At 48.6% G+C, this 27,097-nt stretch overlaps 1 protein-coding gene across 1 annotated transcript; it reads right to left on the bottom strand.

The window, feature by feature from the left end:
• Positions 1–1,664: 1,664 nt before the first annotated feature.
• On the bottom strand, positions 1,665–26,119 carry Eif3b (eukaryotic translation initiation factor 3, subunit B). Its single transcript, NM_001031640.1, has 19 exons — positions 25,644–26,119; positions 19,849–20,041; positions 18,065–18,184; positions 17,789–17,846; positions 17,522–17,650; positions 17,159–17,316; positions 14,648–14,779; positions 14,502–14,568; positions 13,807–13,853; positions 11,651–11,861; positions 8,385–8,457; positions 7,180–7,302; positions 5,804–5,882; positions 5,090–5,228; positions 4,073–4,198; positions 3,452–3,529; positions 2,743–2,851; positions 2,519–2,635; positions 1,665–2,151 (listed from the first exon to the last, which is right to left on the bottom strand). Exons 1-18 carry the CDS (start codon positions 26,089–26,091, stop codon positions 2,532–2,534), a joined length of 2,394 nt encoding a protein of 797 aa, NP_001026810.1. The 5' UTR covers positions 26,092–26,119; the 3' UTR covers positions 1,665–2,151; positions 2,519–2,531.
• Positions 26,120–27,097: the final 978 nt, after the last annotated feature.

Below are 27,097 nucleotides of genomic sequence, written 5' to 3' on the forward strand. Positions count from 1 at the left end.
CCTTTAAGCCCTGCATTCAGGAAGTCTGCGAGATCAGCCTAGACCCAAAATATTAAAAAACAAACAAACAAAAAACTGTTTGGCATTCTAAACACTGTCCTGCCTTTTGGCAGAAATCACAAAAAGGGGCTGGAGAGAGGGCTCAGCAGGTAAAAAGGTACTGACTGCTCTTCCATAGGACCCAGGTTCAATTCCCAGCACCCACAGAACAGGTAACAAGTGTCTGTTAACTCTAGTTCCAGGGAATTCTGGCCTATAGACCACTGTACATGTAGTGTAGTACACAGACATACAAGTATAAGACACACACATTAGAAAAAAAAAGTTGCTGGGTAGTAGTGACACCTTATCTTCTCAAACATGGTTTCTCTGTGTAGCCCTTGTTGTCCTGGAACTCACTGTAGAGCAGGCTGGCCTCACACTGAGAAACCCACTTGCCTCCTGAGTACTGGAATAAAGGCCTGCATGCCAGCGCCTGGCTGTGGCACATTCCTTTAATCCCAGAGGATCTCCTGAGTTCAAGGCCTGGTCTACAAAGCAAGTTCAGGACAGTCAAGCCTACATAAGAGAAACTCAAATCTTGACAAGAACAAAAGGAAGCTATAGACTGATGCTATGAGGACTTGGGCTGAGAGCACTGTGCCTAGAGCTCAGGCTAACAACACTTGGGTCATGGGAAACAGAAGTTCCAGGCTCCCCTGAAGCAAGCCACCCCTCTCTCAGAAATCAAACTGATCAGCTGTGGAAGGCCAGAGTGACCTCTCCTTAGATTACATTCCTCCTTGGTCAACCTTGGAAGCCAGGAAATGCCTGACGACACAGGGCAAGAAAGATTGGCTGGGATTAGGGCCCAAAGGTACATCCCCACCCATCCTGGAGCCAAGGCGGAGTTTAAGTCTGTAGCTCTCCTAAACCCTCCCAAGCACTGAGCGGTTGTCCTGGGGCAGGAGCTCTCCCTAAATTCCAGCTGCACCACACAACTGCTTTTACTTACAAATCACAGAAACAAATCACAAAAACAAATCACAATCAAGTTTCAAAGTGAAGAGCTATGAAACTAAAAAAAAAACAAAAACAAAAAAACAAAAACAAAAAAGACTGTTTAAAGAACACGGGGTGGCCAACGCTGTGGGGTAAACTGAAGAGGCCTGCAACCATGATCTAACTGCAGAGAGGTCAAAGGAATAAAGAACCCAAGACACGGGAGGAATGGTGAGCCACCTCCCAGTGAAGCGTGAGACCACTGATCTGGTCGTCTGCTCCATATGCATGGCCTGTCCTCTGCTAGATGTACATGCTCTACAGACATGGGATGGCTGCAGGCCCTGCGGGGTGGCTCTCTGCTCACCAGAGGTGCAGAGGCAGGTGGGAGCCACCTGTGAAATGCAGGGAGAGCAGCACACACACAGCTCATGCTGGGTGAAGCTCACCTACGCCTGTCTGCTGTCTTCTCTGCTGGACACTAGGTAACCTCACAGATACACGTCAAGTGGCTGGCCCCCTCTGTACCCGCCTTCCAACCTGTCCAATGTATCCCGAGGTTCCGACACGCAGGCTCTCAACAACCACCCAGGAGCAGTGCACACATACCCCCACCTCACCCTAGGGAGAGGGAAGGGGCAGGCCTCCAGGCCACTTTGAGCTACAGAGAGATCAGGACAGTGTTTCACACAGGGTTGCTTTTATTTCCACATCCAACTTGAGCAGAGGCCCTGCCACAACCTGAACAGCTGTGAGGTGCTGGGTGCCTCCAGAGTTTCTGGCACAGTAAGTGTTGGGTGTGCAGACTTCCTGATGGCCACATGACACTGGCCCACACAGGAACAGCAAGTCCATGAATGGAAATCCCACTGAGCTGGAAGTGGAGGCTCTGGAAACCCCATGGGCAGCAGCAGGAGTTAAAGGAGCCACCAGGAACACTGCAGTGAGGCTCCAATGCAGACAGGGCTGATAAAAACCCAAACAGGGCATTGTGAGAGCAGAGGCTCGAGTGTCCCCGCTGAGGACCCGGGGCTGAAGGCACAGAGCTGTGTCGGGATGGAAGAACCCTGGGTGCACTCGCAGTCCAGAGCACGAAAGCACAGGTGAGAACCCAGCCCGAGGCTCTCTGTGAAGAGTGTGGCCTTGGATCTTGGGCACGGCACAGTGACACTGCAACAGATGAACCAGCATTTAGTCAGACACAGAGCAAGGGACCACAGCTGGATTCTTTACTGAGCACACTCCAGGCCTTGAGAGGCTTCATTCTCTCTCCTGGTTCCTGAAGGAGCCCAGCACTAAGTACCACATGCAGGCAGACAGACACTCACTCCTGTACTGTAGCCTGTACCAACAATATCAACATGGGTGACAGTGCTGTGCCTGATCTGGAGATGGTCATGCCCGCCTCTGCTTCACCCCAAGCTCCTACAACCACTAGCGGCAGCACCGCCATCTTCCTGGGGTGTCTTCTCTGTTGTGGTCTGACAAGCAGTCAAAGACTCATCAGCAAACCCATCTTCATGTTCCCAAGTCTTACCACAGTGCTGAGGTCACTCCTGACTTCCCAGAGGAATGACCTCTTCAGTGACAAAAAACTCAATGGTCTCTTCCTCCCAGTCATCCACGTTGCTGTCCAGCTCGTCAGTGTCCACCCCTGAGAGAATAGACAACTGACTGACCCCTGGGACATGGCTGCAAAGCCGGTTGCAGGGCCCTCGGGGGGACCACTCCATTTGCAGACAAGCCCAGAAACTTGGTTACCTCCCCGTAGCTCTAGACGCTCGTTCTTCTGCTTCATATAGAGTTCCTGGGCCATTTTTCGGTATTGCCTGAAGTCCTCCATCATGGTCCGCCTTCTTTCCACCAGTTCCTGTCAGGTAGGGAAGGTTGTAGGGCTAACCAGGACATTCTTAGGGTTTTTTTGTTTGTTTTGTTTTTGGTTTTTTTTTTTAAAAAAGACTGTGTACACAGTGCTCTACCTGCATATATGCCTATACACCAGAAGAGGGCAGGAAATTACATTATAGATGGTTGTGAGCCACCATGTGGTTGCTGGGAGTTGAACTCAGAACCTCTGGAAGAGCAGCCAGTGCTCTTAACCACTGAGTCATCTCTCCAGCCCCCATCCAGGACATTCTTGCTCAATGACAATGGTCCTGCCCTATGTAGCACCCATTGGTGAGTGCAGAAGATGTCAGTGCCTTGTGTGCCAGACAACCCTTCTGGAGAGCCTCCCTTAAGTGGGACCTTCTCTTCCTAATCATATCCCTCCTGCTGCTAGCAAGGAAAAGCCAGCCTTTACTCGGTGTTAGTGGGTGCTGGTTCCAAGGACCAGTGATGGCCTCTGACCCCGTTGCTAGTTACCCTTCACAGCGGGAGAACAAGCCAGACCAGGCTCCTGGCACTCCTTCTGACTAGTGTCCAGGGTAAGATAGAGATGGGCTCCTATGGGCATCCCCCTTAGGCTCACCTTTGAAGCTTTGGACTGGCTCAAGCGATCCTTCTGCTCAAAGATCTTAGAGTATTTCTTCAGATCCTTTTTAATTTGCTGAAACCAAGACAAGTCTCTCAGGATTGAGCCTTCAAAGCAATATCCACAACTGCTGTCACAAAGATGCCATGTGCAGTGACGACAGCCTTCAGGACCAGCCCCAGGGCACCAGCATGCCCAGATCACTCATGGAGAGGATTCCTAGGCTGAGTCACTCCCGGCTCTGACCTAGCACCACAAGCCTATCCCATTACATAACCCCTTCTGAGCTCTCCCAATCCCACTGGAACTTGTGCACAGCCTGTCTGGCTTAGACTGACTGTCATGGGTTTTCTGAAGAAGTGGGGAGGGGGAAGGGAAGGAAGACATGATAAGGTCATCTTGTAGTGACCCCAGAGTCTGAAAAGAACTCGCCATCCTCCTGCCTCAGCCTCCTGGGATTATAAGCACTGCCTTACCTGACACAGCTTCAGGTCAGGTCTCATTGGTCCTCATCTCAGAGCCCTCTCCATGCCTACCTCCTCCACTCCCCACTGACTGCCCTGTGCAGTCATAGATGGACAACCGTTCCCTTACCCCAACTAGGCAGGGAACACAGACCTTTATCTGATCCTGACTGAGGAGTGTTGGGGGCCTTGGTCTCCAGAGCAGCTGGCAGAAGCGGTCCTTGTTGTTCTTCTGGAGAAGACGACCTTGGAAGGTCCACAGCCAATAAGCATTGTCCACCTAGAGGGCAGTGGGGCCCATCATGCAAAATGTGCAAGGCCACCCTAGGACCTTTACTCTTGGCAGCACAGCACCAACCTGTGCTCTGGTTGCCCAAGACACAGCACAATGGAGACAGAACCAACCCCTGCCCCTCCTGCAGGGGCCTGCTGATCACTGGTCTATGACCAGAACCTTCTACAGCAGTGCCAATCAGAACAGCAGCAACTACAGCTTAGCTTTCCTGGCAGGACTCTTAACTGAGCTCTGACTCAAACGCTGGGCTCCCTGCTGCCAACCCGCTCTTTAGGAGTTGTGTGAACTAAATGGCCCAGTCCCACACGGGCTTGGAAGACTCTCACTTCCTTCCCTCCCCTTTTATGGAGGTGGGAGATGCTGGGGTAGAACCCAGGCAGCTGCTATGCACTGACATTCCCAGTCCTACAAGATGCTAAATTAAACAAGTGTTGGGATGGGCTGTGCTGCACTGGCACTTGGGATGGGTTCCAGACAGCACACCCTGGAATGAACGAACACAGAGAGTGCTATGCCAGATACTACTCAAAGCCATCTGGCAAGCAAGAGGTCATCTCATCAGCTGGAGCCCTCTGAGCTCACAGGTTTTGTTTGCATGGACTGGCTCAATTGTCCACCCAATGGTAAACACAGGAGGCAGTGACCCATGCTCCAGCAGGCCCTGCCAAGCAGACATGCCCAATGCTCTAGCAGCTGGCCTCTCAGCAGTGAGTTTGAGAAACAGTGGACCAAACTGTCTCCCTAAGCCACAAAAGTTCGTGAGTAATGCCCTCTCACCCTGGGGTCCCTGGATACAACAATCCTACAGAAAACAGTATCTGTCCCTGGCCCTGAGAGACTTCATTCCCCAAGGGCCCAGCACCTGCCATCGTCTACCTTATGGCTCCACCACGACACAGAGGTAACCACATAGCGGCCAGTTGGGTCCCATTCGACGTCGGAGGCCATGTAGTGCTCTGCAATGTTCATGACGGTGCAGTCTGAAGTGTCGACAAACGCCAAGGCGCCATTCATGCTGTGGGATGACAGGGCAGCTGTATCCCACAATCCCCTTGCACCCTACTGAGAGGTCCAATGCCCCTCACTCCAACTGAGTTACAAGGGTGAGAAAGGACCAAGGGCTCTGCTGGGCTGAAGTTAGTTCCCTGGGCCCTATCGCCCTCACAGTGACAAATTTCCCAAGGACATGAATGGTGTACTCAGTGCTCTGTGGCGTCTAGAGAAGATGTTGTGTGTGGAAGCGTCCATGGTGGGAGCAAGCCACAGTAGTCCTTCCCAGCAGAGGGCAGGGCTGGACTTGCTCACTACTCCTATGTGCTCAGCTGGAATGCAGGGGAACAAGTGAAAGGCACCCCAACCAGAGGGCAGGACAGCCTCCAGCTATGCATCTGTCCCACTGGAAGACGTGGGATTCACAGGAGGGGTGCACGGCTACGATCACAGAGGACATGTCATCTGCAAGTCACTACTTCAATCAGCCTGGTTTGGCCAGAGGCTTGGCTGTGATAAATATCTAGTGAGATGATGCACTCCACCAACACAAACCATCAGGAGCAGGACGCTGCCTTAGCGGGCAGGGCCCCAACCCACCTCCTCAGCCCGGCCAGTACCACGAACTGCCCCTGGGGACTCCAGAAGATGGTATTGGCTTGCTGCTTGTCAAACATCTCTGCAAGGAAAATAAGTTCCTGTGAGGGACTGTGCCGGTGCCTCTCCAGCTAAGACACAGTGCCACACTGGTGAGGAGAGCTGACAGAAGCAGAGTGCACATACGACTCCAACACAAACCCACCAGCCACTTTGGGAGAACTATTTCAAAATCATACCCCCGCCCCCGTTCAGTTATGCCTAAAGTCATGATGCATGCTTCTGGGTGGTGGCTGCTGGCTATTACAGAAGTCTGGTGGATACTATTTTCAGCTTCACAGGCAAAGACTGCACTGACAGCAAATACACTGACTCATCTCGGGAGCCCTTAGTGTCCACCAACAGCACCATGGGCCAAGCTACCAAAATCACCATCTTTCAGTGTGCTTACAGAACATCAAGCAAACCATCTTCCCAGTCACCCTGACCCTGGGTGAAACTGACAAAGCAAATGCGGCAATAACCCAGGTCACCCAAAGCCTCTCTCAGTCTTGGCAAAACAGCCATCTTCCCATATGGGGGGTGGGGAGGGGAGAGTCTCACATTCACAGAGAGCTGCAGGACAAATGTCCCATCTGGCCCCAAAGCACAGAGGAGCATTGACTGTGACCCTGGTGAGAGCTGAATCACAGAGATCCGGGGGATAAATGACACGTCTCCTGGTGTCTGTTATAATGGGACAGAAACCTTTTGATTGTCTGCAATTGTCCACCTCTTACATATCCAAGAGAACCAACACCAGAGTGGACTTTACAACACACTAGCTAATTCTGTCACAAATGGTTAGACCCAGGTGAAGGGAAAGCACACTGTTCACAGAAGTCCAAGGAAACCATGGTATGACTGCTACAGCAGAGGGAACAGGGTAGCTGGTGTCCTATAAAGAACTTATGAAATACAGCCTGTATTTCCATCCCAGTGAGGGCAACACTGTGGGTTTAGGTTCAGCTTGCCCTAAGCCCTAACCCTGCTGTGGGGCTGTCACAACAAAGACAAGAAGAGTAGGCAGTAGCCCTTTGGGAGTCTAAGCAAGGCCACACGTGGCCCCCATGCCAAAGGGGAGTGTCTTTTAGGTGAGCCCTGCTGCAGGAAAGGGAATGAGAACACCCCTTCCTGCCGGAGCCGAGCAGAGGACTCAAGGGCTAAGCCAGGCTGAAGGGCAGGGGCAGTAAGGCCCAACTTACTGACTCACTCCAGGCTCGGTGGATATGAAGTATGTGCCCCCTGTCCTGAGTCATCCCAACCTGCTATCATCTCCCGCACAGCTAGAATCCCGGCCCCTGAGCTCTGCAGAGAGAGGCCAAGGGCAGACTACTCACTGATGAGTTCAATCTTCCCATTGCTCTTCACGTGGTAGAAGGAGACAGATATCCGAGGGGCCTCACCATGAAGCACAGCAAACTTACTGCCATTGGGTTCCCAGGCAAAGGCTATGATGGTCTCTACAACCAGCAGGAAAGAGGAGTCAGTTGTCCTAATCTTTCATAACAAAATCTCCATTTTCAAAGATCTTCATTCAATTGGAGAAAAGCACTCCTAATCTACTGGCAGGACCACAGATCAAAAGACAGCAAAAGCAAAGAGAAGTCAGCAGAGTTCAAAAGCACTTGGTTTATCTGGTTGGGATGTTGTGTTAATAACAAGTCCAAGCCAGCCTAGAACTTGGACTGTTCCAGCCCTGGCTTCCTGCAATCTATGATCACAGGCAGGTGCCACCAAACTGTCTTTCCTTAACTGACTTAAGGACTTAACAACTTAGCTGTGGTCTTCTATAGTGAAACAAACTGAAAGCCAATGAGAGGCACAGGCACTAAGACTAAGGATGGAACTAACATATGAGTAAAAGTACATCAACCTTTATGTTGCTGGGCGGTGGTGGTGCTTGCCTTTAATCCCAACACTTTGGAGGTGAAGGCAGGTGGATCTCTATGAATTCCAGGTACCAAAGAATACATAGTGAGATCCTGTCTCAAAATACCCCACTTAAAAAAGAAATACTTTTATTTTTTCCAGAGAGAAAAAGGGAAGGCAGGCCAAGCCTGGTGGCACAGGCTTACAATTCCAATACTCGAGAGGCCAAGGCAGAAAGATTGGTGTTCAAGAGCAGATGGGCATAGAACGAATATATTTCAGACACAAACAAAATCAGTCAAAAATACAACCAGCAGGGGTTGGGGATTTAGCTCAGTGGTAGAGCGCTTGCCTAGCAAGCGCAAGGCCCTGGGTTCGGTCCTCAGCTCCAAAAAAAAAAAAAAACCAAAAAACAAAAAAACAAAAATACAACCAGCAAGAAGCTCTTCAAGGTAACTCCAGGCATGGTGTGCCCCTGTAGCCCTATAATGGGCAGGAAGGCAGGCAGGAGGGTCCTGTGGCTAGCCAACCTAACCTATGTGCAGATCTAACCTAGGTCAGGGTGATCTGGGGTAGCTGCTCTTGCTGAGATCCCACTTCAGTACGCCGCTCTGAACACCTATCTCACATAGAAGCTGTACAAGACAAGGGCACGACGGCCCTTCCTGCTTACCTTTCATCTCAACAACGTCAACAGGAACCTGCTTCTCCCTCATTCGGAAGATTTCAAAATTTGTGACAACTCCCTGTTGACAAAAGCAAAACAGGAAGGGTAATTCTCTGGAAGGTGAAGGCATGAAAATATGGGGGTACAAATAATGATCAGACAGAAGACAGCACTCACTCACCAGCACACCCACAACCCTGATGTGGTGCCGAGGCTGGTATGACAGCATAGCCCAAGCACACTCTGCAGCACATCTACCGGAGTTTACCAGAGGGAACGATGGATTTGCACACTGTAGAGCAACCTGCACCATGACCTTCAAAAGCACTAAACCCAGCAGCAGACTCAGTAACTACTCGCCCACCTTAATGCCAGCCCACTAACATGTGGATGCATGTGTGTGCTGGAATACCAGTCAACTATGAAAAAGAATAGAATGAAATGCTGATGCATGCTACAATATAAAAAAAGGTGAGGTCTGGGGCTGGGGATTTAGCTCAGTGGTAGAGCGCTTGCCTAGGAAGCGCAAGACCCTGGGTTTGGTCCCCAGCTCTGAAAAAAAAAAAAAGAACCAAAAAAAAAAAAAAAAATAAAAAAAAAAAAAGAAGAAGAAAAAAGGTGAGGTCAGAGAGGCTGGACACGAAGGGTCACAGGCTGCAGGGGAATGTTCCTAACAGAGACACCCAGAGAAAGCAAACCAGAGGCTGTCGGGAGTGAGGAGAGGAGAAGGATGGAGGCATAGCTCAATAGAACATTTGACCAGCAATCAGGGGGTTGTCTGAATGACACCGGCATAGGGACAAAAAATAGAAGGGTGGACCAAGGAGCAGTGTGGAAAGGAGAGGCAGCTTAGCATGCCTGTGTGACCTACTAAACATATCCAAAGTCAGGGAGACGGCTCGCCACTTAAAAGCATTTTGGTATATGAATTACATCTTGAGAACAATTAGTTGGGACAGGCTTGGTAGTGCGTGCCTGTGATACAGCACTCGAGGCTAAAGCAAGAGAATCACTGAGTTCAAGAATACCCAGAACCAAAGGCCAAGACCCTGTCAGAGTCAAGACCCGTCAGCAGTCAAGAGTGCTGACTGCTCTTCCAGAGGTCCTGAGTTCAATTCCCACAACCACATGGTGTCTCACAACCATCTGTAATGGGATCCAATGCCCTCTTCTGGTGTCTGAAGACAGCTACAGTGTACTCATTTATAAATAAATCCTTTTAGAAAAGGAAAAGCTTGGGTGTCACTGTGTATTCCTGGATAGTCTGGAATTTGCTATACAAACCAAATTGGTCTTAAACTTGGAGATCTGACTGCCTCTGCCTCCTGAGTGCTAGGGTTAAAGTCATGCACACCATCCCTAGACACTGTTTTTTGGATGAGAAAAACATAAAATTACATAAACAGAAGCACATTTGTATGCAGAAATGTGAAGTCCACCTGATTACCAGGAAAGCAATCTATCCCTTTCAGCTTCTAGTATGAGTGGCTGAGAATCTGAGGATGACACTACTGTATTTTCCCGTGAGCTCAGAACTACATGAAGTGATCAACCCTTAAGGCGGTAAGAAGACAGGATTGAAAGTCCTCCAAGTTCTAGTAAAGTGCTATGTCCAGATTGAGAGTCTCACATCATTATCTAGACATAGCTCACAGCCTCTCAAAAACCATGAATTAGAATTCCACACCCACACCCAGAATCTCAAACACATAGCAGTCTTGCGTTTGGCAGTGCTTGCCCACACTGAGGCACCACGAACTTCCCAGCAGCTGTGGTCTAGAGTGCCGTCAGGCTGAGGCTGCCTCAAGCTCAGACTCACACTGTTACAAGTTACAACTGTGTTGTCTCTACTGTACTTAAAATTTATTTCTTACCAAAAAAAACCAAAAAAACAAAAAAAAAACCTTAATGGTTTAACTATTATTTTTCATCATTCTTCAGCATTATTAAATTAGTAGGGTCTCGGATTGGGGATTTAGCTCAGTGATAGAGCGCTTGCCTAGGAAGCGCAAGGCTCTGGGTTCGATCCCCAGCTCCAAAAAAAAGAACCAAAAAAAAAAAAAAAAAAATTAGTAGGGTCTCTGAATTATATTGTGGTAGAGTATTTGTTTTGAAATATTGTCCTGTTTGAGTTGCTGACTTGAATTTAAAAAAAAAAAAAAGTCCGATTAATTCTACAAAATTTGGAAACTGCTCTAAACACTACATCTGCCCTTTGCTGTATACTACTGATTTAGGTGACATTCTCAGCACTGACAATTAAATGTTCAAAAACATCCATCAACTCTGAAAAACATTGCACAGAACCAAAAATTAGGCCAAGGTTTAACTTGCACAGGGTCTGGACAGAGAGGAGCACTGGCTGCTCTAGAAAACCTGGGCTCAATTCCCAGCACTCACATGGCAGCCCACCACTGTCTAACTCCAGGTCCAAGGGAGCTAATGCCCTTTTCTGGCCCCCAAGAGCACTGCACAAACAGACATACATGCAATTATGATGATCAGTTCATGCTGTTTTTTTTTTTTTTCTTTTTTACGGAGCTGGGGTATGCTGGGTTTTTAAACCCATTCTGTGCTTATAAAACTGGGAACAAAAATTTCTCGGGTGAGTTGGGGATTTAGCTCAGCGGTAGAGCGCTTGCCTAGCATGCGCAAGGCCCTAGGTTCGGTCCCCAGCTCCGAAGGGAAAAAAATTTATTTCTTACCAAAAAAAAAAAAAAAAAAAAAAAAGAATAAAAAATTTCTCGGGTGAAAAGCAATTACAAAAGTCACAGTTTAAGAAGCCATTAACCCAGCCTGGCAGTAATCCCAGCACTCAGGAGGCAGAGGCAGGAAGATTTCTAGTGTGAGGCCATCCTGATCTAAAGCATGGGTTCTATGACAGGCAGGGCTACCCAGAGAAATCTTGTCTCGAAAAACAAAAGATAACATGACAAGCAAACAAACAACGAAGCTTCCAGCCAGAATATCTTGAGGTTCCTTCACCTGACCAGACAGCTAACCTACAGTCTACACAACAAGCCACCCACTAACACCTCCCAACAGACAACTGCACAGGCTGGAGAGGCTGCAGGAGCTCAGATTAGGTCTCTTGCACTCCCCCAAGCAGCTCACAACTGTAACTGCAACTCTAGGAAATATGAAGCTCTCTCCGCCCTCCCCAGACACTGCACACACATGGCTTTTGCGTACATACATACAAACAAAAATCAGAAAACAAATCTTCAGAAGCAGCAGCTCATTCAGAAGTGGCTCCCACAGCAAGCACTCACCTGTGTGCCTTTTGGAGTCCTGTCCACTTTTACACACAGGTAATCTCCATTTTTCTGCCAGTGCAGCTTGCAATCAACCACATTGAACAAATTCCTCACTCGGATCTCCTGTCTGGTGGGGAGCTGCATCAGGGTCACCCTGGCTGGAATATCTTTGTCTTCTGGCACCCAAAAGGCAATGATGTTACCACCCGGAGACCAAGAAAAGTCTCTATAGGACAAAGAGATAAAGTTTATGGGAAGAACAGATAAGGTCATATTTCTGAGCAGCAGACGGATGACCAATTTACTCTATGCTGGCGTCCTGGCCTACCTGCTGTGCTCTGAGCCTGGTGCACATCAGCTGTGTGCTAGGTGCTGTACAACACAGCCTGCTCACAGCCCTGGGGCACAGTCACACTGCTGTGACACAAGTATGCTGCTCACTGTACCCATCCACAGCCACCAGCCTTGCTCTTTACAAATGTACTTCAGGCTGGTGGCTCTAGCTGCAGGGTGTCTAAAGGTCAGCCAAGGTGGCAAAGGGGGCGGGGGGGGGGGATGGGACCTGCAAGTCAGAAGGTACAGGATAGGACAGGTGAACAATCTGTTCTCTATTAACTGCTCTGCAGGACAGACATGGGAGCCATGTGGAAAGCCTCTATAAACACATTCTTGTCTTCTATTTGGCTGCAGTTGAGATGCCCTGTTGCCTAGACTGGTCTCAAACTTGTAGACTCAAACAACTCCTCCTGACCAGCTAGAAGTGCGGATGCTCACCACCACATCCAAATCTGGTTCTGAATTTGTCAGATCAGTGCCCTGATTTTAGTTTTTGTTAAAAGTCCAAATAACATCAAGAAATGAAAAAGAAGACATGCCAATGTCCTCTGGGCCGATAAGCCTTCGCCACCGCAGGAGTGACCAACTCTAAATGACTTCAGATAAACAAATGTGTGCCCACTCACCTAAGACAGAATGAGCTGCAGTTCCTCGCCACACACCTAAGCCTTAGCCCAACAACACCACCCACCAGGGAGCTTTCTGAAAAGGATAAGGCACTGTGTCAAATCCCCACACAGTCCCTACTCTAGCTGGGCAAGACTCTTTGACCTCAGTATTATCTCTGTGATCTATGAGCAGAAGCCACTGTAGCACCCCAATGTTTGCAGAAATAAGAAGCAAAGAACTGCTTAAGAACTGAGTGCTATGAGCTGGAGGGATGGCTCAGTGGTTAAGAGCACTGACTGCTCTTCCAGAGGTCCTGAGTTCAAATCCCAGCAACCACATGGTGGCTCACAAACCATTTGTAATAGGATCCGATGCCTTCTACTGGTGTGTCTGAAGACAGCTACAGTATATATATATATATACATATAAAAAACAAATAATTCTTTAAAAAAGAACTGAGTGCTAGCTAGATGTGGTTGTATATGCCTGTAGTACTGACCTGTGGGAAAATAGGGAGTTCAAGACTGTACTCTGCTACTGAGCAAATTCCAGGCCAGCTTGAGCTAAAGTTGACTCTTTTCTTAAAAAAAAAAAAAAAATCAAAACCCTGGCCAGGTGGTGGCAGCACAGGACTTTAATCCTAGCACTCAAGAGGCAAAGGCAGGTAGGTCTTTATACTTTTGAGGCCAGTTTGGTCTACAGAGTGAGTTCCAGGACAGCCAAGGCTATACAGAGAAACCCTGTGCTCCTAAAATGCACTGTGCAGTGGTGGCCATAGGTAAGGCCCTTGTGAGGCATATCAGTCTTAAGGAAGGGAAGGTGGGGACCTAGTAAATGCCTTTTGTTTTTTTTTTGTTTTTTTTTTTTTTTTTTTTTTTTTTTTTTTGGAGACAGGACTCCTCTGTGTAACAGCCTTGGAACTTGCTCGTAGACCAGGCTGGCCTTGGACTCAGATATTGACAGACTCTGTCTCCCAATGCTGGGATTAAAGGCCTGTACCACCATGCCCTGCAAACAAAGTAAGGACCTTAAAAGTAAGGTCCTTAGAGCTGTTCCTTCTAACTAACGACCATCTACTCAAGAGAAAGCTCCCACCAGACAGAACCCACCAGCTATCTTGGACTTCTGGTTTTAAGAGGCAAAAACTGACATTTCTGCTGTTTACAGGTAATCATCCTATAGCAACCAGAGAACATTGGCAGTGACTTTCCAGAAACAGTACTTACTTTATTCCAGAGATCTTCAAGCTCTTCTTGTCCAAAAGGCCCATGGACTGCCCATGAGGGAAAGAAAAGGAGGAAAAAAATTAAAAATCATGGCTCAGAAAGATCAGGCAGCATCAACTGTAGGCACCTCTTTTTTAACTTTATCCTGGCGAGGGGAGGACATGTCACAGTACACATGTACAAGTCAGAAGACAGTGTGCATGAGCGAGTTCTGGCCTCCACAGTGCAGCGGAAGAACTGAATTCTGGTTGTCAGACTTGGCAACAAGTGTCTTCACCCACTGAGCCATCTTGCCAGCTCCCCTCCCCCCTTTTAACACAAGACTCTGCTCTATCTAGGGAGCACTCCAAGCATGGAGGACAGATGAGCAGGAGTCAAATGCCAGCAGCAACACAGACTTCCAATACAACTTCAGCCAGCCTGGGCAGGAGAGTCCCCACCTCCACCCAGCACAGCGTGGGCTGGCCTTTGTCACTAGTCTACAAAGCCTCACCTCCCTTACTACAGCACTGACTGTCCACACTGGCACCTCAACACTGTGCAGCCGCCATGCATGCACTCAACAGTCTGCTTAGCCTTCTGGAACACTAAAATAACCATGGGAGCCAGGCCACAGCTCACTGATAGAGCAGCTGCCCAGCATGCAGGTCTAGCTCAATGCCCAGACCTCCAGAAAGACGAAAAACAGAACTCACAGGTGTTTCATAGATGCTAAGGGTATCCAGGGTCATTCTTGCAAAGAATTTGCCATCATGGCTCCACCTGAGGAGAAAAGAAGTGTCAGGCCACAGCGATAGGACAGGAACAGGCCACAGGCAGACCAGGGTTTTGTTCTACTCACTTGAAGATGGGCCAGTGGGCTGAGCTTTCACAGTGAAAACCTCTCTTCTTATGCCCTGTGAGGATGTCCCAGATAATGATGGCCTGAGGGTCATCCTGAGTGTCCATCAGTGGGCTGAAAGTCACCAGGTATCTGCAAGAGAAGGTCACTTAGTACAGCACTTCCTTGGTGTGAGAATCCCATTTCCAGTAGGATGAGCCTAGCCAGGTACAAAGTATGTCACAAACACTACACAAGTTACCTAGACTGGTGTTCCCACATGTCAAACAGCCTGACAAATCTGCTAGAGTGGGTTGGTATAGTGGGAGGAGCATTGGAGTAATTAAAATGAATGAGATAAAGAGAACAAATGGTCACACACAGTTCTAAAGTGAATGTGCTTCAGGGAAACGGGAAATTAGCCTCTCACTGTAGAAGAAATCTGTATTTGTTCTCATAAAGTAGATGTGTCCTAAGGATACAGCCCTCATAGCAAGGGGCAGCGGAAGAGGCCCAGCAAGCCAGAGAACACCAGCAAGAAGCCCTCCTGCTGCAGCATCAGGCTGGTGAGACTGAAACCCTCATCAGCAACGTTACATCACACCAACTGTTGGAGCCTATAATGAGTGAGTCCCAACCCTGCAACCTACAGAACCAGAGCATAGAGCACTAACAAACAGGACAGCCTCATTTGTTCAAGAGGACAGACGTGTGAACAGACAGATCATGCCAGGTGTGGTGGTGCACAGCCCAAACAAATTCCAGCACTTGGGGAGTAAAGGCAGGATAATCAGGGGTTCAATGCCAGCATCAACTATAGTGACTTGGGGCCAAGCCATGTATCAAAACAGAGAAAGTGGGGTTGGGGATTTAGCTCAGTGGTAGAGCGCTTGCCTAGTAACCGCAAGGCCCTGGGTTCGGTCCCCAGCTCCGAAAAAAAGAAAAACAAACAACAACAACAACAACAAAAAAAAAAAAAAAAAAAAAAAAAACAAAAAAAACAGAGAAAGCCACATCCTAACCATGTACCAACTGTGCTCTGATCTGAGAACACGGGTGAACTGACTATTGTGGGAACTGCACAGGCTTCCAAGAGGTGGAGGGACACTGAGAGTCACCCAGGCAAAAGGCAGTTATCACTTCTTTTTTAAAAGATTTACTTCATATGTATGAGTGTTTTGCTTGTATGCATGGCTGGTGCCCTCCAAAGTTAGAAGAGGGAGTTAGGATGGTTGTGAGCCACTATGTAGGTGCTGGGAATAAACCTGCGTCCTCTGCAAGAACAAGTGCTCTTACCACTGAGCCGTCTTTCCAGCCCCTCACACTTGCTTTTCACACTGCTGCTAGAGTGGCTCTGAAACTCTGAGAGCAGCACACAGGGAGGGAGGGATGTGCCAGGTTAAGGGATGAGAGTTAAGGACACTGAGACTGGGGCCAATCACACACCCACGGTACAACAACCTTCGTGTACAGGTAACCAGTGTACATTTTTGTTGTTTTCTGGAGGCAGGATCTCATGCAGACCAAACTGGACTTTAACTTCCCATCCTCTTGCCTCTATTTCCCAAATGCTGGTGGGGTTCAAGGTGCTTCTGCAATAGTCAGTTCACCCGTGTTCTGGGAGCACAGTTGGTACATGGTTAGGATGTGGCTTTCTCTGTTTTGATACAAGTGTGGGTAGCTTCCTCTGGCTTCACTTTTTACAAGTCTCTGCTCCATGATTAATTCAGACATGGGAAAGAAACCCTTCTAAAAAAAGATCTGTGCAGTCCCTGAATCAGAACAGGAAGCGATCTGTGTGGCATTATGGCACCAAGCATTAGTGCTGGCATAGAGTAGTACCTGGAACCAGAGTACCACACAAAGCACATGGTGGCTGCTAGGCTGAGAGGTGAGTACACGTCCAGGGTCCACCCTATCGAGGGCATGTTCCAAAACCTCACAGTACCCAGCCCAGTGCATGTTTTTTCCTACACAGGCATAAACACATACACCCGTGAGAAGTATACGTAAAGCACAGTTAAGAGATTAAAGTCAACAGAACACAACCATGTTAACCCACACTACAGTCCATGTGGTCTGTTTCCTGAAAAAGCCAAAGCACAAAAGCAATGTTCCTTCTGTGGGCTGTGTCACTGCAGCCCAGGAAGGTAAAGGCACAGTAAGGGAGTTACTGCTCCTCCAGATGCTCCAGTGTGGGACTGGGGAGGATGCAGCTCAACAGCAGAGACCCTGGGTCAGAGCAAAAAGAATAAAAGAAAAACTTGAATGCTCACCAACCCACCCACCGCACAGCTCTGGCAGTTTGCACACTATTTGAGGAGGGAAAGGAACAGGACCAAGTACTGGCAGGAGAATCTTGGAAAACCACCTCTCTTCTCTCTCTCCTTTTGTTGTGAGGCTTTTTTGAGATCAGCTCTCATGGTGCTTAACCTGGCCCCAAACTCACTATGTGGTCCAGGCTGGCTCTCAGGCCTCCTGGGGTTTTTCTACCAAGTTTGAAAGTCCTACAGATCACCTGGAGTCACGCACCTTTCACAAGGTGAGAAATCGATGAGCTGCACGCCTTGGTGGCTGAACCTCTGGATCTGCTTGAACTTGTCCCCTCCCCAGAGGGCGATACCCCGCTGATGGAAGGTGGCCAGGTAGGTGCCCTTAGGGGACCAGCGCACATATGTCTCTGTCCATCTCTGTAAGAAGGCAGCAGCAGTGTGAAAACGACAAAGCATCAAGCACAGCGGCCCTTCCTTCTACACTGCATCTTCTCTTCTCAGAACCCATCGCCAAGCAGGGAAAGGAGTGACAATTGTTCTCAGAGAATGCCTCAGAGAACAAGAGCCTTCACCTGCTCCTGGGGCAGAAACCAGCCCTTCTGGGCCAGCTGCTGGTACACACCGCTCTTTCTTCGATTGAGACTGGGTCCTTGACGTCATTCCAGAAGATGGATGTCCGGTCTCCGCTCTCAAAAATCACACTGTACTGATCTCTACACTCTGCCTCTTCCAGCCAATAGCGCAGATTGCCCTAAAACAACCAACACTGAGGGACTGAGCACACTGCGTTAGTGTTAATAGAAGAAAATCAATAACTGTCATACTTAACAACAAATGAGGAGAGTTCAACGGATACCCTTTCACCTCAGGCAGACGTTTGTAAACATACCAGGTCTTTGAAAGGCTGCTTCTCTGGGATGTCCCACTCGTCACTGATGGTCATGTACCTGGAACAGAATGGGCACTGCTGAGTTCCACGGGCTGGACGGCCAGGCTGCTCCACACCCTCTCCGCCCACCCAAGTTCAAAGCAAAAACATAACAACATGACATAAAATGCTCTTGCCTGGCCAACAGAAACCAATCACCTAAAAGGCCACCAGCACCTACTGAGGAACGCCCCATCACCCACTGGCAACAACCACAGATCTCAGGCTCCAACTCACTTATCAAAATCAGTGAAGAGGTTGACCCGGAACGTGTGCTGCTTGTCCAGCTTGTATCCATCTGCATTTTTCACAGCATCCACAGCATGGGCGGGAGAAGCATATTCCAGAAAGATGTACCTGAGTGAGAAGATGAGTGGCTTGCACACATGCATCCTTAAGGTACACATTGAGACCATTCTACATGGTCCTGTCTGTCCTGCAGCACCCCCAAGGCAGTCACACTGAGGACCAAGCAAGTTTCCTAAGAAATCTTAATAGATCAAGACTGTGACTTCATGGTTATAAATGACAGAAGTTTAACAGAAATGGTCATTTCCTTGTGACAGTCCAGTGATGCGCATGTCAAAACCTAGGATATATGAAGCATTTCTAGTTAGTAATGACCTCATTAAGAGTCACCATTACCCAGCCTGGTTTACAGAGCTAGCTCCAGGACAGCCAAGGCTATACAGAGAAACCCTGTCTCAAGAAAACAAACAAATAACAACAAAACCAAAAGTCACCAATACACACTTCCACGTCATAGGAAATTTGCATCTAACAAAGCAAGCGAACGTCCCTTCAACCACGTGACTAAGCAGCAATTAAGAACACTGAAGCCAACTAGCCCACCCCTTTAATCCCAGAGCTAGCAAAGAGACAGGCAGAACTCTGTAAGTTCCAGGCCAGTCAAGGCTACACAGGGACTCTGCCACAGCAGCAACAACAGCAGCAACAACCACCACCACCACCACCACCAGACCACTGGCTGCTCTTGCAGAGGACCCAGGTTCAATTCCCAGTACCTACCCATAAGGTAGTTCACAAGTGTCTATAACTCCAGTTCCAAGGGATCACATCCCTCCTGGCTTCCAAGAGGACCAGGCACACATGTGGTGCACATTCATACACAAAGGTAAAACATTCATACACATAAAACAATTAAAAACCAAACAACAAAATATAAAACAGGGGGCTGGAGAGATGACTTAGCGGTGAAGAGCACTGACTGCTCTTCCAGAGGCCCTGAGTTTAACTCCCAGCAACGACATGGTGGTTCCAACCATCTGTAATGAGATCTAATGCCCTCTTCTGGCGTGTATGGAGACAGCTACAGCGTACTTATATATAATAAATAAATAAATCTTTAAAAAAATATAAAACAGGGCAGTACTGCCTAGAGTCAACGATTCTTCCAAAATTAACTTTATTGTTTTTAAAACTCTTAAAGACAAGGTGGCATTTAAAGGAGGTCTGTCAGCAGTGGCAAGAGGCAAACAAACCCCATACAGCAGCTACTGTGGATTATTCTGCCCTGTCCAGTTCACTGAGGGCAGCCATTCTATTGCTCAAGAACCTTGGTCCTGGTAGACAGAGAAGTCCCAGGCCTTCAGAGAGTCTAAACCTACAGGAGTGCCGAGCACCACAAACACAATGGAGGACTAGACTCAAGCATGGACGTGAACTGCCGGTCACACCTTAGGCTGCACCCATGCCTTAGGTGACAGTAGGGAACCGCTAACTAGGAGGTTTCACCTCTACTTCAGAGAAATTAAAATGTTTTCAAAAGCCCTTCCAGAGAAATCCCGCAGGCAGGTTTGTCCACTTTCAGGCCCTTAAAGTGCTATCTTTATCTAGGACCTATCTTGGATAGCCTGCTTCTTCTGTGGGCCCTCAGGCTACAGTCACTCACTGCTGGGGACCTGGGAACCAAAACTTCACTGGCGCACTCCCCTCTGGGGTGGCCTGAACACACAAACCCCCAAGCCCCCAACTGCTGCTTCAGCAACCATCACACTCACCCTTTCGTCTTTCCATCCTCTTCAGGGTAATAGTCATTTATGATTTTCCCAAACTTGGAGAAGATCTTGTGGATGACATTTTTGAGCTTCTCAAGCCGGTCGGGTCCCACCTGAGGAACGTTGTCTACAACAATCACCGAGTCAATCCCATCCGCTTCCTGAGGCCGATCTTTGAGTACATCACCAAGTAGTTCTGAAGGAGTGAAGGAAATGTCAAGTGGTTTCTAGTTCAGCCGAGCAGCACTCATTCATTAGCCAGCAGGCTACTCATGTCTAAGAGGCATCTATCCCAAGTGCTTTCACGGTGAACAAAGACACCAGGACTTGGCTTCTAAGGAAGCGGATGCTCACCCTCCTTTAGATGGGAATATTCTCTAAATGGATCAAACTGCTGCTACAGGGGGTGTAAGCATGTAATCCCATCACTTTGAAGGTGGACGATGCCTGTGGATCGGAGCTCAAGGCCAGCTTGACCCTGCCTTAACCAGGTGGGAAGAACCCATTCCTCAAAGTTACCCTCTGACCCCCACAGCCATGTTCATACTCCACACGAAAACAATAACTGTAAAAATTACAAATTACAAAGGGCCACAGATAGAACAACAGTAGCACCCCAGCCTAACACAGAAGTAGCCCTGGGTTCAATCTCTAATACTGCTCAAAAGACAAACTTAAATGGCCTACTGCATGAATTTCTAGCCACTATCACTGTTCTTTTTTATTCAATCTTTGCAGGGGTGGCTGCACACGCCCGCAACCCCAGCAAAATGCAGGAGGACCTAGAGCTCAAGGTCATCCTCAAGGCAAGGACAGCCTCCTAGTGGCCTACACAAGATCTTAGCTAAGAACAGTAAGCGACAGCTCAGCATTAAGAGCAGGTACCACGGTTGATGGTGGTGCCTTTAATCCCAGCACCTGGTACGTAGAAGCAGGTGATATGAGTTTGAGACCATAGTCTGGTCTACACAGAGAAGCCATGTCTGGAAAAACCAACTGTCTCTCCTGCAGAGTACCTGAGTTCTGTTCCCAGTACCCATGTTGGACAGTTCACTCAACAGTCTGTTCAAGGGGACTGGACACCTCTGGCCTACAAGGGTACCTGTGCACACACGCACACACACACACACACACACACACACACACACACACCCTTTAAAAACAGAAAAGAAACTTCAGCATGCTAAATCCCCTAAATGTCAACATACATCCTTTGGGCATTTCAGAAGTGAAAGGTGGGGCTGGACAGAGGGGCTAAGTCAGGGGAAAGTGCTTGCTGCCCACAAGCTGATTTATTTGCATTGTGACCTCCAATCACAGGACTTGGGCAGGCAGACCTCTGTGAATTCAAGAGCAGCCTGGTCTACAAAGTGATTTCTAGGACAGCCACAACTACACAGTTAAGACTCTGTCTCAAAAAAAAAGCCACATCTATAATCCCGGCGTTATGAAGACAGAGTGTGCAGGATCTCAGGGGCTTTCTGCCTAACCAGTCTAGCTGCAATGGTGAGCTCCAGGTTCAATTTGAAACCCTATCTTAGGGGCTGGAGAGATGGCTCACTGGTTAAAGGCAATGACTGCTCTTCTAGAGGACCTGGGTTCAATTTCCAGCACCCACATGGCAGCTCACAGGGGCTGTAACTCCAGGATCTAACAACCTCACACATATATACAGATACTAAAAACATTTTTTAAAGGGGGAGCTGGGAAGTCATGGTGCCCACCTTTAATCCCTGTACTAGAGGGAGAGGCAGGTTAATCTCTGAGTTGGAGGTCAGCCTGATCTACAGAATTCTATAGAGTCAATTCCAAAAAGAGTAGTGAAGATCAAAAGAACACTCCTGACACAATCCTTAGGCCTACAGATGTCACCTTCACAAATACAGTACATGTACACAAGGAGAAAGGCGTGCTAAGCGGAAGGATGCTTCCATGCTCCCAGATCCAGATCTACACAAGAAGATCTGTTTAAAATACACAAGTCTGGCCCAGCTAATGCCCTTCATCCCAACTCAGAAGGCAGATAAGTCAGCAGATAAGTTCAAGACCAGCCTAGTGAGTTCCAGAACAGTCAGAGGCCGAGTCACAGTAAGACCTTGTCTCAGATAGAAAACATGGAAGCGGGGAGAGAGTGGGGAGACGGCTCGGCAGTTGAGATCACTTGTTATTCTTGCAGGACCAGAGTTCAGTTCCCAGCACCCACATGGTGGGTCACAACCAGCTACAACCCCAGTTCCAGAGAACCTAATGCCCTCTTCTGGCCTCCAAGGGCAAATGAATACTTGTGGTACACAGACATACATGCAGGCAAAACGTCCATAAACATATAAAATACAAAACTTATAATAAAATAAAAAATTAAAAGAAAAAAAAAACCCGCTGGAGATGGCTCAGCCATTTTCGAGCACTTTTGGCTCTTGCAGAGGACTGAGGCTCAATTCCCAACACCCACATGTTGGTTCACAGCCACTTGCAATAACTCTGGTTTCAAAGAATTTGATGCCCTCTTTTGGCCTCCACAAATACCAGTCACACATGTGCATAAACATGAATGCAGGCAAACATACATACGAAGTAAAATGTAAAAAAAAGGATACAAATAAATAATATGTTTAAACATAAAAGGCAATTCTGGGCCTGCAGGAAGGCTCAGGGTGTCACACACTAGTCACACAAGGCTGATGACCTGAGTGCAATCCCTGGAACCCATTGTGGAAGGAGAAAACCAACTCCTCAACACTGTCCTGACTGCTACACGAATGTCCAGCACCAGCTCACCAAATGACTTTTTTTAAGGGTCACTGTGGAAGGGCTGGGAGTATGGCTTGGTAGAACACTTGCTTAGCATGCACCAGGTCCTGGGTGCTACACAGGGAAAAGCAATGTGACAGACAGTCCTCTGCATTCTGTGCTGGCTAATTTTATGTCACCTTGACAACTAGAGTTATCTGGGAGCAGTAAACCTCACTTGAGAAAATGCCCCCACCAGACTCGCCTGCAGGCAAGTTTGTGGGTTGGTTTTTTGACTGCACACTGGTATTCGAGAACACAACTCACTGTGGGCAGGGCCATCCAGGCTGTCCCTGAATGGTCTAAGAGAGCAGGCCGAGCGAGCCATAAGGAGCAGGGCAGCGGCAGCAGTCCTCATGGCCTGCCTCTACATCTGCTCCTGCCCTCACTTCCTTGGATAATGGACCTTGGATAAGTTGCTTTTGTCACAGCAAAAGAAACCTAATTAAGCAAGACACATTGCAAAGATGCCAAAATCAATGACAGGCAAGGCATGAGGAGGCAAGAGGCAGATTTTCAACATGGCAATGTCACACACCTTCACTACAGAAACTCTGGGTTCCTTTAAAAGCCTGCTCACCGTACAATTAAACAGCCTGCTGAGCTGGATCTGAACTTAACAAGATGTAATAAAAAAGCCCAGCTTCTATACAAACTAGCCTCCTTCCCAGGGCTCAAAGCTCTACCATCTCCCTACCCTGTAACAATCTGCTTCTCCTGAGAAGGGCAGAGCCCAGTATCCTCATAATGAAACACATCGTTTCTTTTCACCTGTTTGGGGTTTTGCATTTTACTGTAAAATGTATGAATGTTTTGCTTTTGTGTATGTTTGTGCACCACATGCAGGCCTGGTACATGATCATCAGGTCCCTGAACTGGAGTTACAGAGACTTGTGAGCCATCATGTGGGAGCTGGGAATCAACCCAGGTTCTCTGGAAGAACAGCAAGTGCTGAGCCATCTCTTAGACCCCCTTCTATCTGTTTTTTGATATAGGTCCCATGTACCTCAGGCTGGCTTTTCGCTCCCCATGTAGCAAAAGGCTAACCTCAAATCTCTACCTTCCAAGTACTGAAGCGACTGGCACGCACACCATGCTAGAGGAAACAACTTGCTCATGATCAGTGACAGACAGGAGACATACACTAACATGAAAAGGGCCAAGGAGGCAAGACAAATTCCACACTACGCCCGGTTAAAAGCCAAAAGCTGTTTGTCTTCCCACCCTTGTGACAGACACCCTGATGCCCAAAGCCAGATGGCTGTAAGAGTTCCAGATCCTCCTCACTGCTCTCCCCTTCCCTGCACACACTGGGGTGGACACACTGGGATCCTAGCTGACTCGATGGAGGCAGGCTGGCCTTGCAGTCATGCTAGCCAACATCCCTTCACTCCTATAATCCCCAGTTCTGGAAAATAACTACATACTGGGATTTGTGAATTAAATGGGTTCAAATGATCCTTTAAATACTCATCTTGCAGTATTCCAAGTACCTACAACCAATTCTAATTCTAACTTCAGTTCTAGGAGGTCCAATGGCCTCCACAGGCACCAGACACACATATGATATGCACAGACATGTGGCCAAAATGATCCTGTGCATAATTTTAATTAAACAAACAAACAAACAAACAAAACAGATCTTTGAAAAAGGGAAAAGATGGTGCTATGTGCGTAGTTCAAAGGATGCTTGCTGGGCATCTAGGGTACAGTGTGGGGGTCCTGTCTGAAACCATAAAGTGACAGGGAGAGGGTCCAGACCCAAAGTAACCAAAGGAGTCAAGGGCTCAAAAGGAGCAACAAGTCAAAACTTAGGCTCTAACATGTGGGAAGCAGGCACATTAGAGATCACTGGAGTCTGGCGAGAGGAGAACCCAGAAACGTACTCTATCCAGAGAAACTTCCTCAAGGCTGAAGCCTATAGAACCTGCTTCTCATGCTAATACATCTTTTACCTTAAAAAATACAGTAAAACAAGTCAGGCCTGGTGACTCATACCTCAAATCCTGGCAATCTTAAAGTGAAGGCAGGAGGATCTGTTTAAAGACAGCTTCGGCTTCATAAAGCGCTGGCCAGCCTGGGCTAGGCCAGACCCTGTTTTACAACGAGATAAAAACAACCTCCACAAACAAAAAAATGGTGACATCAAATGGCAACCCCTTGAAATATTTTAAGCTCTAAGTTCACAACTATATCGAGGCACTACATTTTCATGGAATATCATTGGTAGTTCAAAAGCAATTGATTGGGGGTACATGTCTTTTCGCACCACGAAAACTGAGACAGAAGAACCAAGAGTTAAATTTCAGCCTGATCTGAGTGAGGCCCTGTCTCATATTTAAAAAAAAAAAAAGAGTGGTGTTCTTAGGCCCTCGCCTCTTGGTTATTTGCCACAACAACACATGAATGAACTGGTTCGTACGCTTTCAGCATGAAATTGAAACAGCAGAGGAACACATGCTATCAACTTGTCAGAAAACATTTTAAGAATCTAGCTCCTGAGAAGGTAGGCAGAAACAATGCCTTAAAAAAACCGCCAGTCACCATAGAAGAAAACAAAGTAAGTTGCAAAACCAACAACATGAAAAGCAATGTACAACACAAGAATGGTCCAGGGTACCGACCTAAGAAAGAGATGAGCAGGCGGTAATGTGGTTGGGTCCGAAGTCAATGCCTTACTATGGAAACCATTGGGAATGCACTTCTAACAAGGGGGAAGGCACCAGGCTCTACACACGACCTGTCCCTCCCGTTCGGCCCTCTGAAGAGTCCAGCTGACCAACACTGGAAACCTTGGCCGGGAAAATGGAATAACCCCCAGATATTCCAGGTCGTTCTGCCCTTCCACTAACCCCGAGACGCCCGGTCTTCTCGGAGAAACAGACTCCCCAAATGATCCCCCTTACAGTAGAGGAAACAGAGGGTCGTTGCAGCCCGGAGACCTCGCGCTCTCGACGACTTAAGTGGATACCCTCACCATGGACATAATCACGACTCACAGCCCTTACCTTCCTCGCTCACGTCGTCTACGAAATCCTCGGGGTCGCTGAAGGAGGGCTCATCTGCCTCTCCGTTCTCCAGAGCCCGCGGCTCCGCCTCGGCCGCGCTCCCATCGGACCCGCCCTCCTCCTCCGCTCTAGCCGAGGGGTGCCTGGCCTGCTCTCCGCCGGCCTCCGCCTTCCCGGGAGCAGAGGGCTCCTGCGCCGACTGCGGCGTGGGCGAGGCGGCCGGACTCGCCGCCGTTTCCTCTTCGGATTGGGCCGCCGGCTTGGCCCTCACCTCGGGCTCCGGTCTGGCCTCGGCGTCTTCCTCGGCGTCTTCCGTCCGCCCCACTTCGGACCCGCCAGACCCTGCCGCCTCGTCCGTCGGCGGTGACTCGGAGACCGGCTGCTGCCTCGCGGGCTCGGCCCGCTCCTCGGCCGCCTCGGGCGCCGCCACGTTCTCAGCGTCCTGCATGGGCCCGCGCTGCTCCTCACCCGGCTCGGCCGCCCTGCTTCCGACTCCCAGAAATCACCGCGCGCCGCTAGCGCGGAGCCACGTGCGTGCAGCGAGTGGGTCATACCAAGATGTAGCTCAGGGTAGACACCCACACCTTCATTTCTCACGACCAGCCCGAGAAAACTCAGATATGCATAAAAACATTTCAAAACAACTATAATATTCATTTTCAAGACATATGAGTTTACGTGTAGCCCAAAAGAGTTTTTAAGGTAGCAAATAAATTCAAAAGGATATGTGGCTCCCCCATTCTGGGTAAGAAATAGTTGCGGCCAAGATGGCAGACGTCCCTCTGCCTCTCCCGGCGGGCGCTACGGGGAAGGACTGAACTACCTGGGGGAGCACCAAGTAGATTTTCGAGTGATTTTTAACACGCGGAACTGTATGAAAACAAAATATGTGACCATAAAATAATGCCAAGATAGCTGAAAGTTCCACACATGATTCTTTGTAAGTTTTGCTCTTAGTCAGACAGACTGCTTGACTGACATGACTGGCTTCCCTCCCCTGCAAGGGCTTTATTTTAAACCCGTCCACTGACGGGGCAAAAGAACGAAAGGTTCCAAAATTACACGAGGAGCTCGCCGACAGCCAGAGGCCGCCAACATACAGAAAAATGACTGCCTGCACAATGCAGAGTCGTGTGACGAGTGGCTTTAATCTCAATGGACATCCTCACCGTAGCGGCTCGCACGTTAGCCCGCGAGATGAAAGTCACTGTGGTTCAGTCCGCCGGTGACTGCTATCTTCACACGCGGGAGAACGCGATCACGTGGGCCAGCGTGGGGTGGGCGGAGCGGAGCCTTCGTGGAGCCACCTGGGGGACCCCAGGAGTGGTTGTTCGGAAACATAGCCAAAATTTTTGAAACCTCCAGCCCAAAACTGTCCCTTATGGGACGTTTCGAAAAGCTTAATAAGGACTAGTTGAGGGACTAAGAGCATAAGAACACTTTTGCTGACGACC

The sequence above is a fragment of the Rattus norvegicus genome, chromosome 12, assembly GCF_021556685.1.
Source record: "Rattus norvegicus strain SHRSP/BbbUtx chromosome 12, alternate assembly SHRSP_T2T, whole genome shotgun sequence".
In the NCBI taxonomy this organism is placed as follows: Eukaryota; Metazoa; Chordata; class Mammalia; order Rodentia; family Muridae; genus Rattus; species Rattus norvegicus.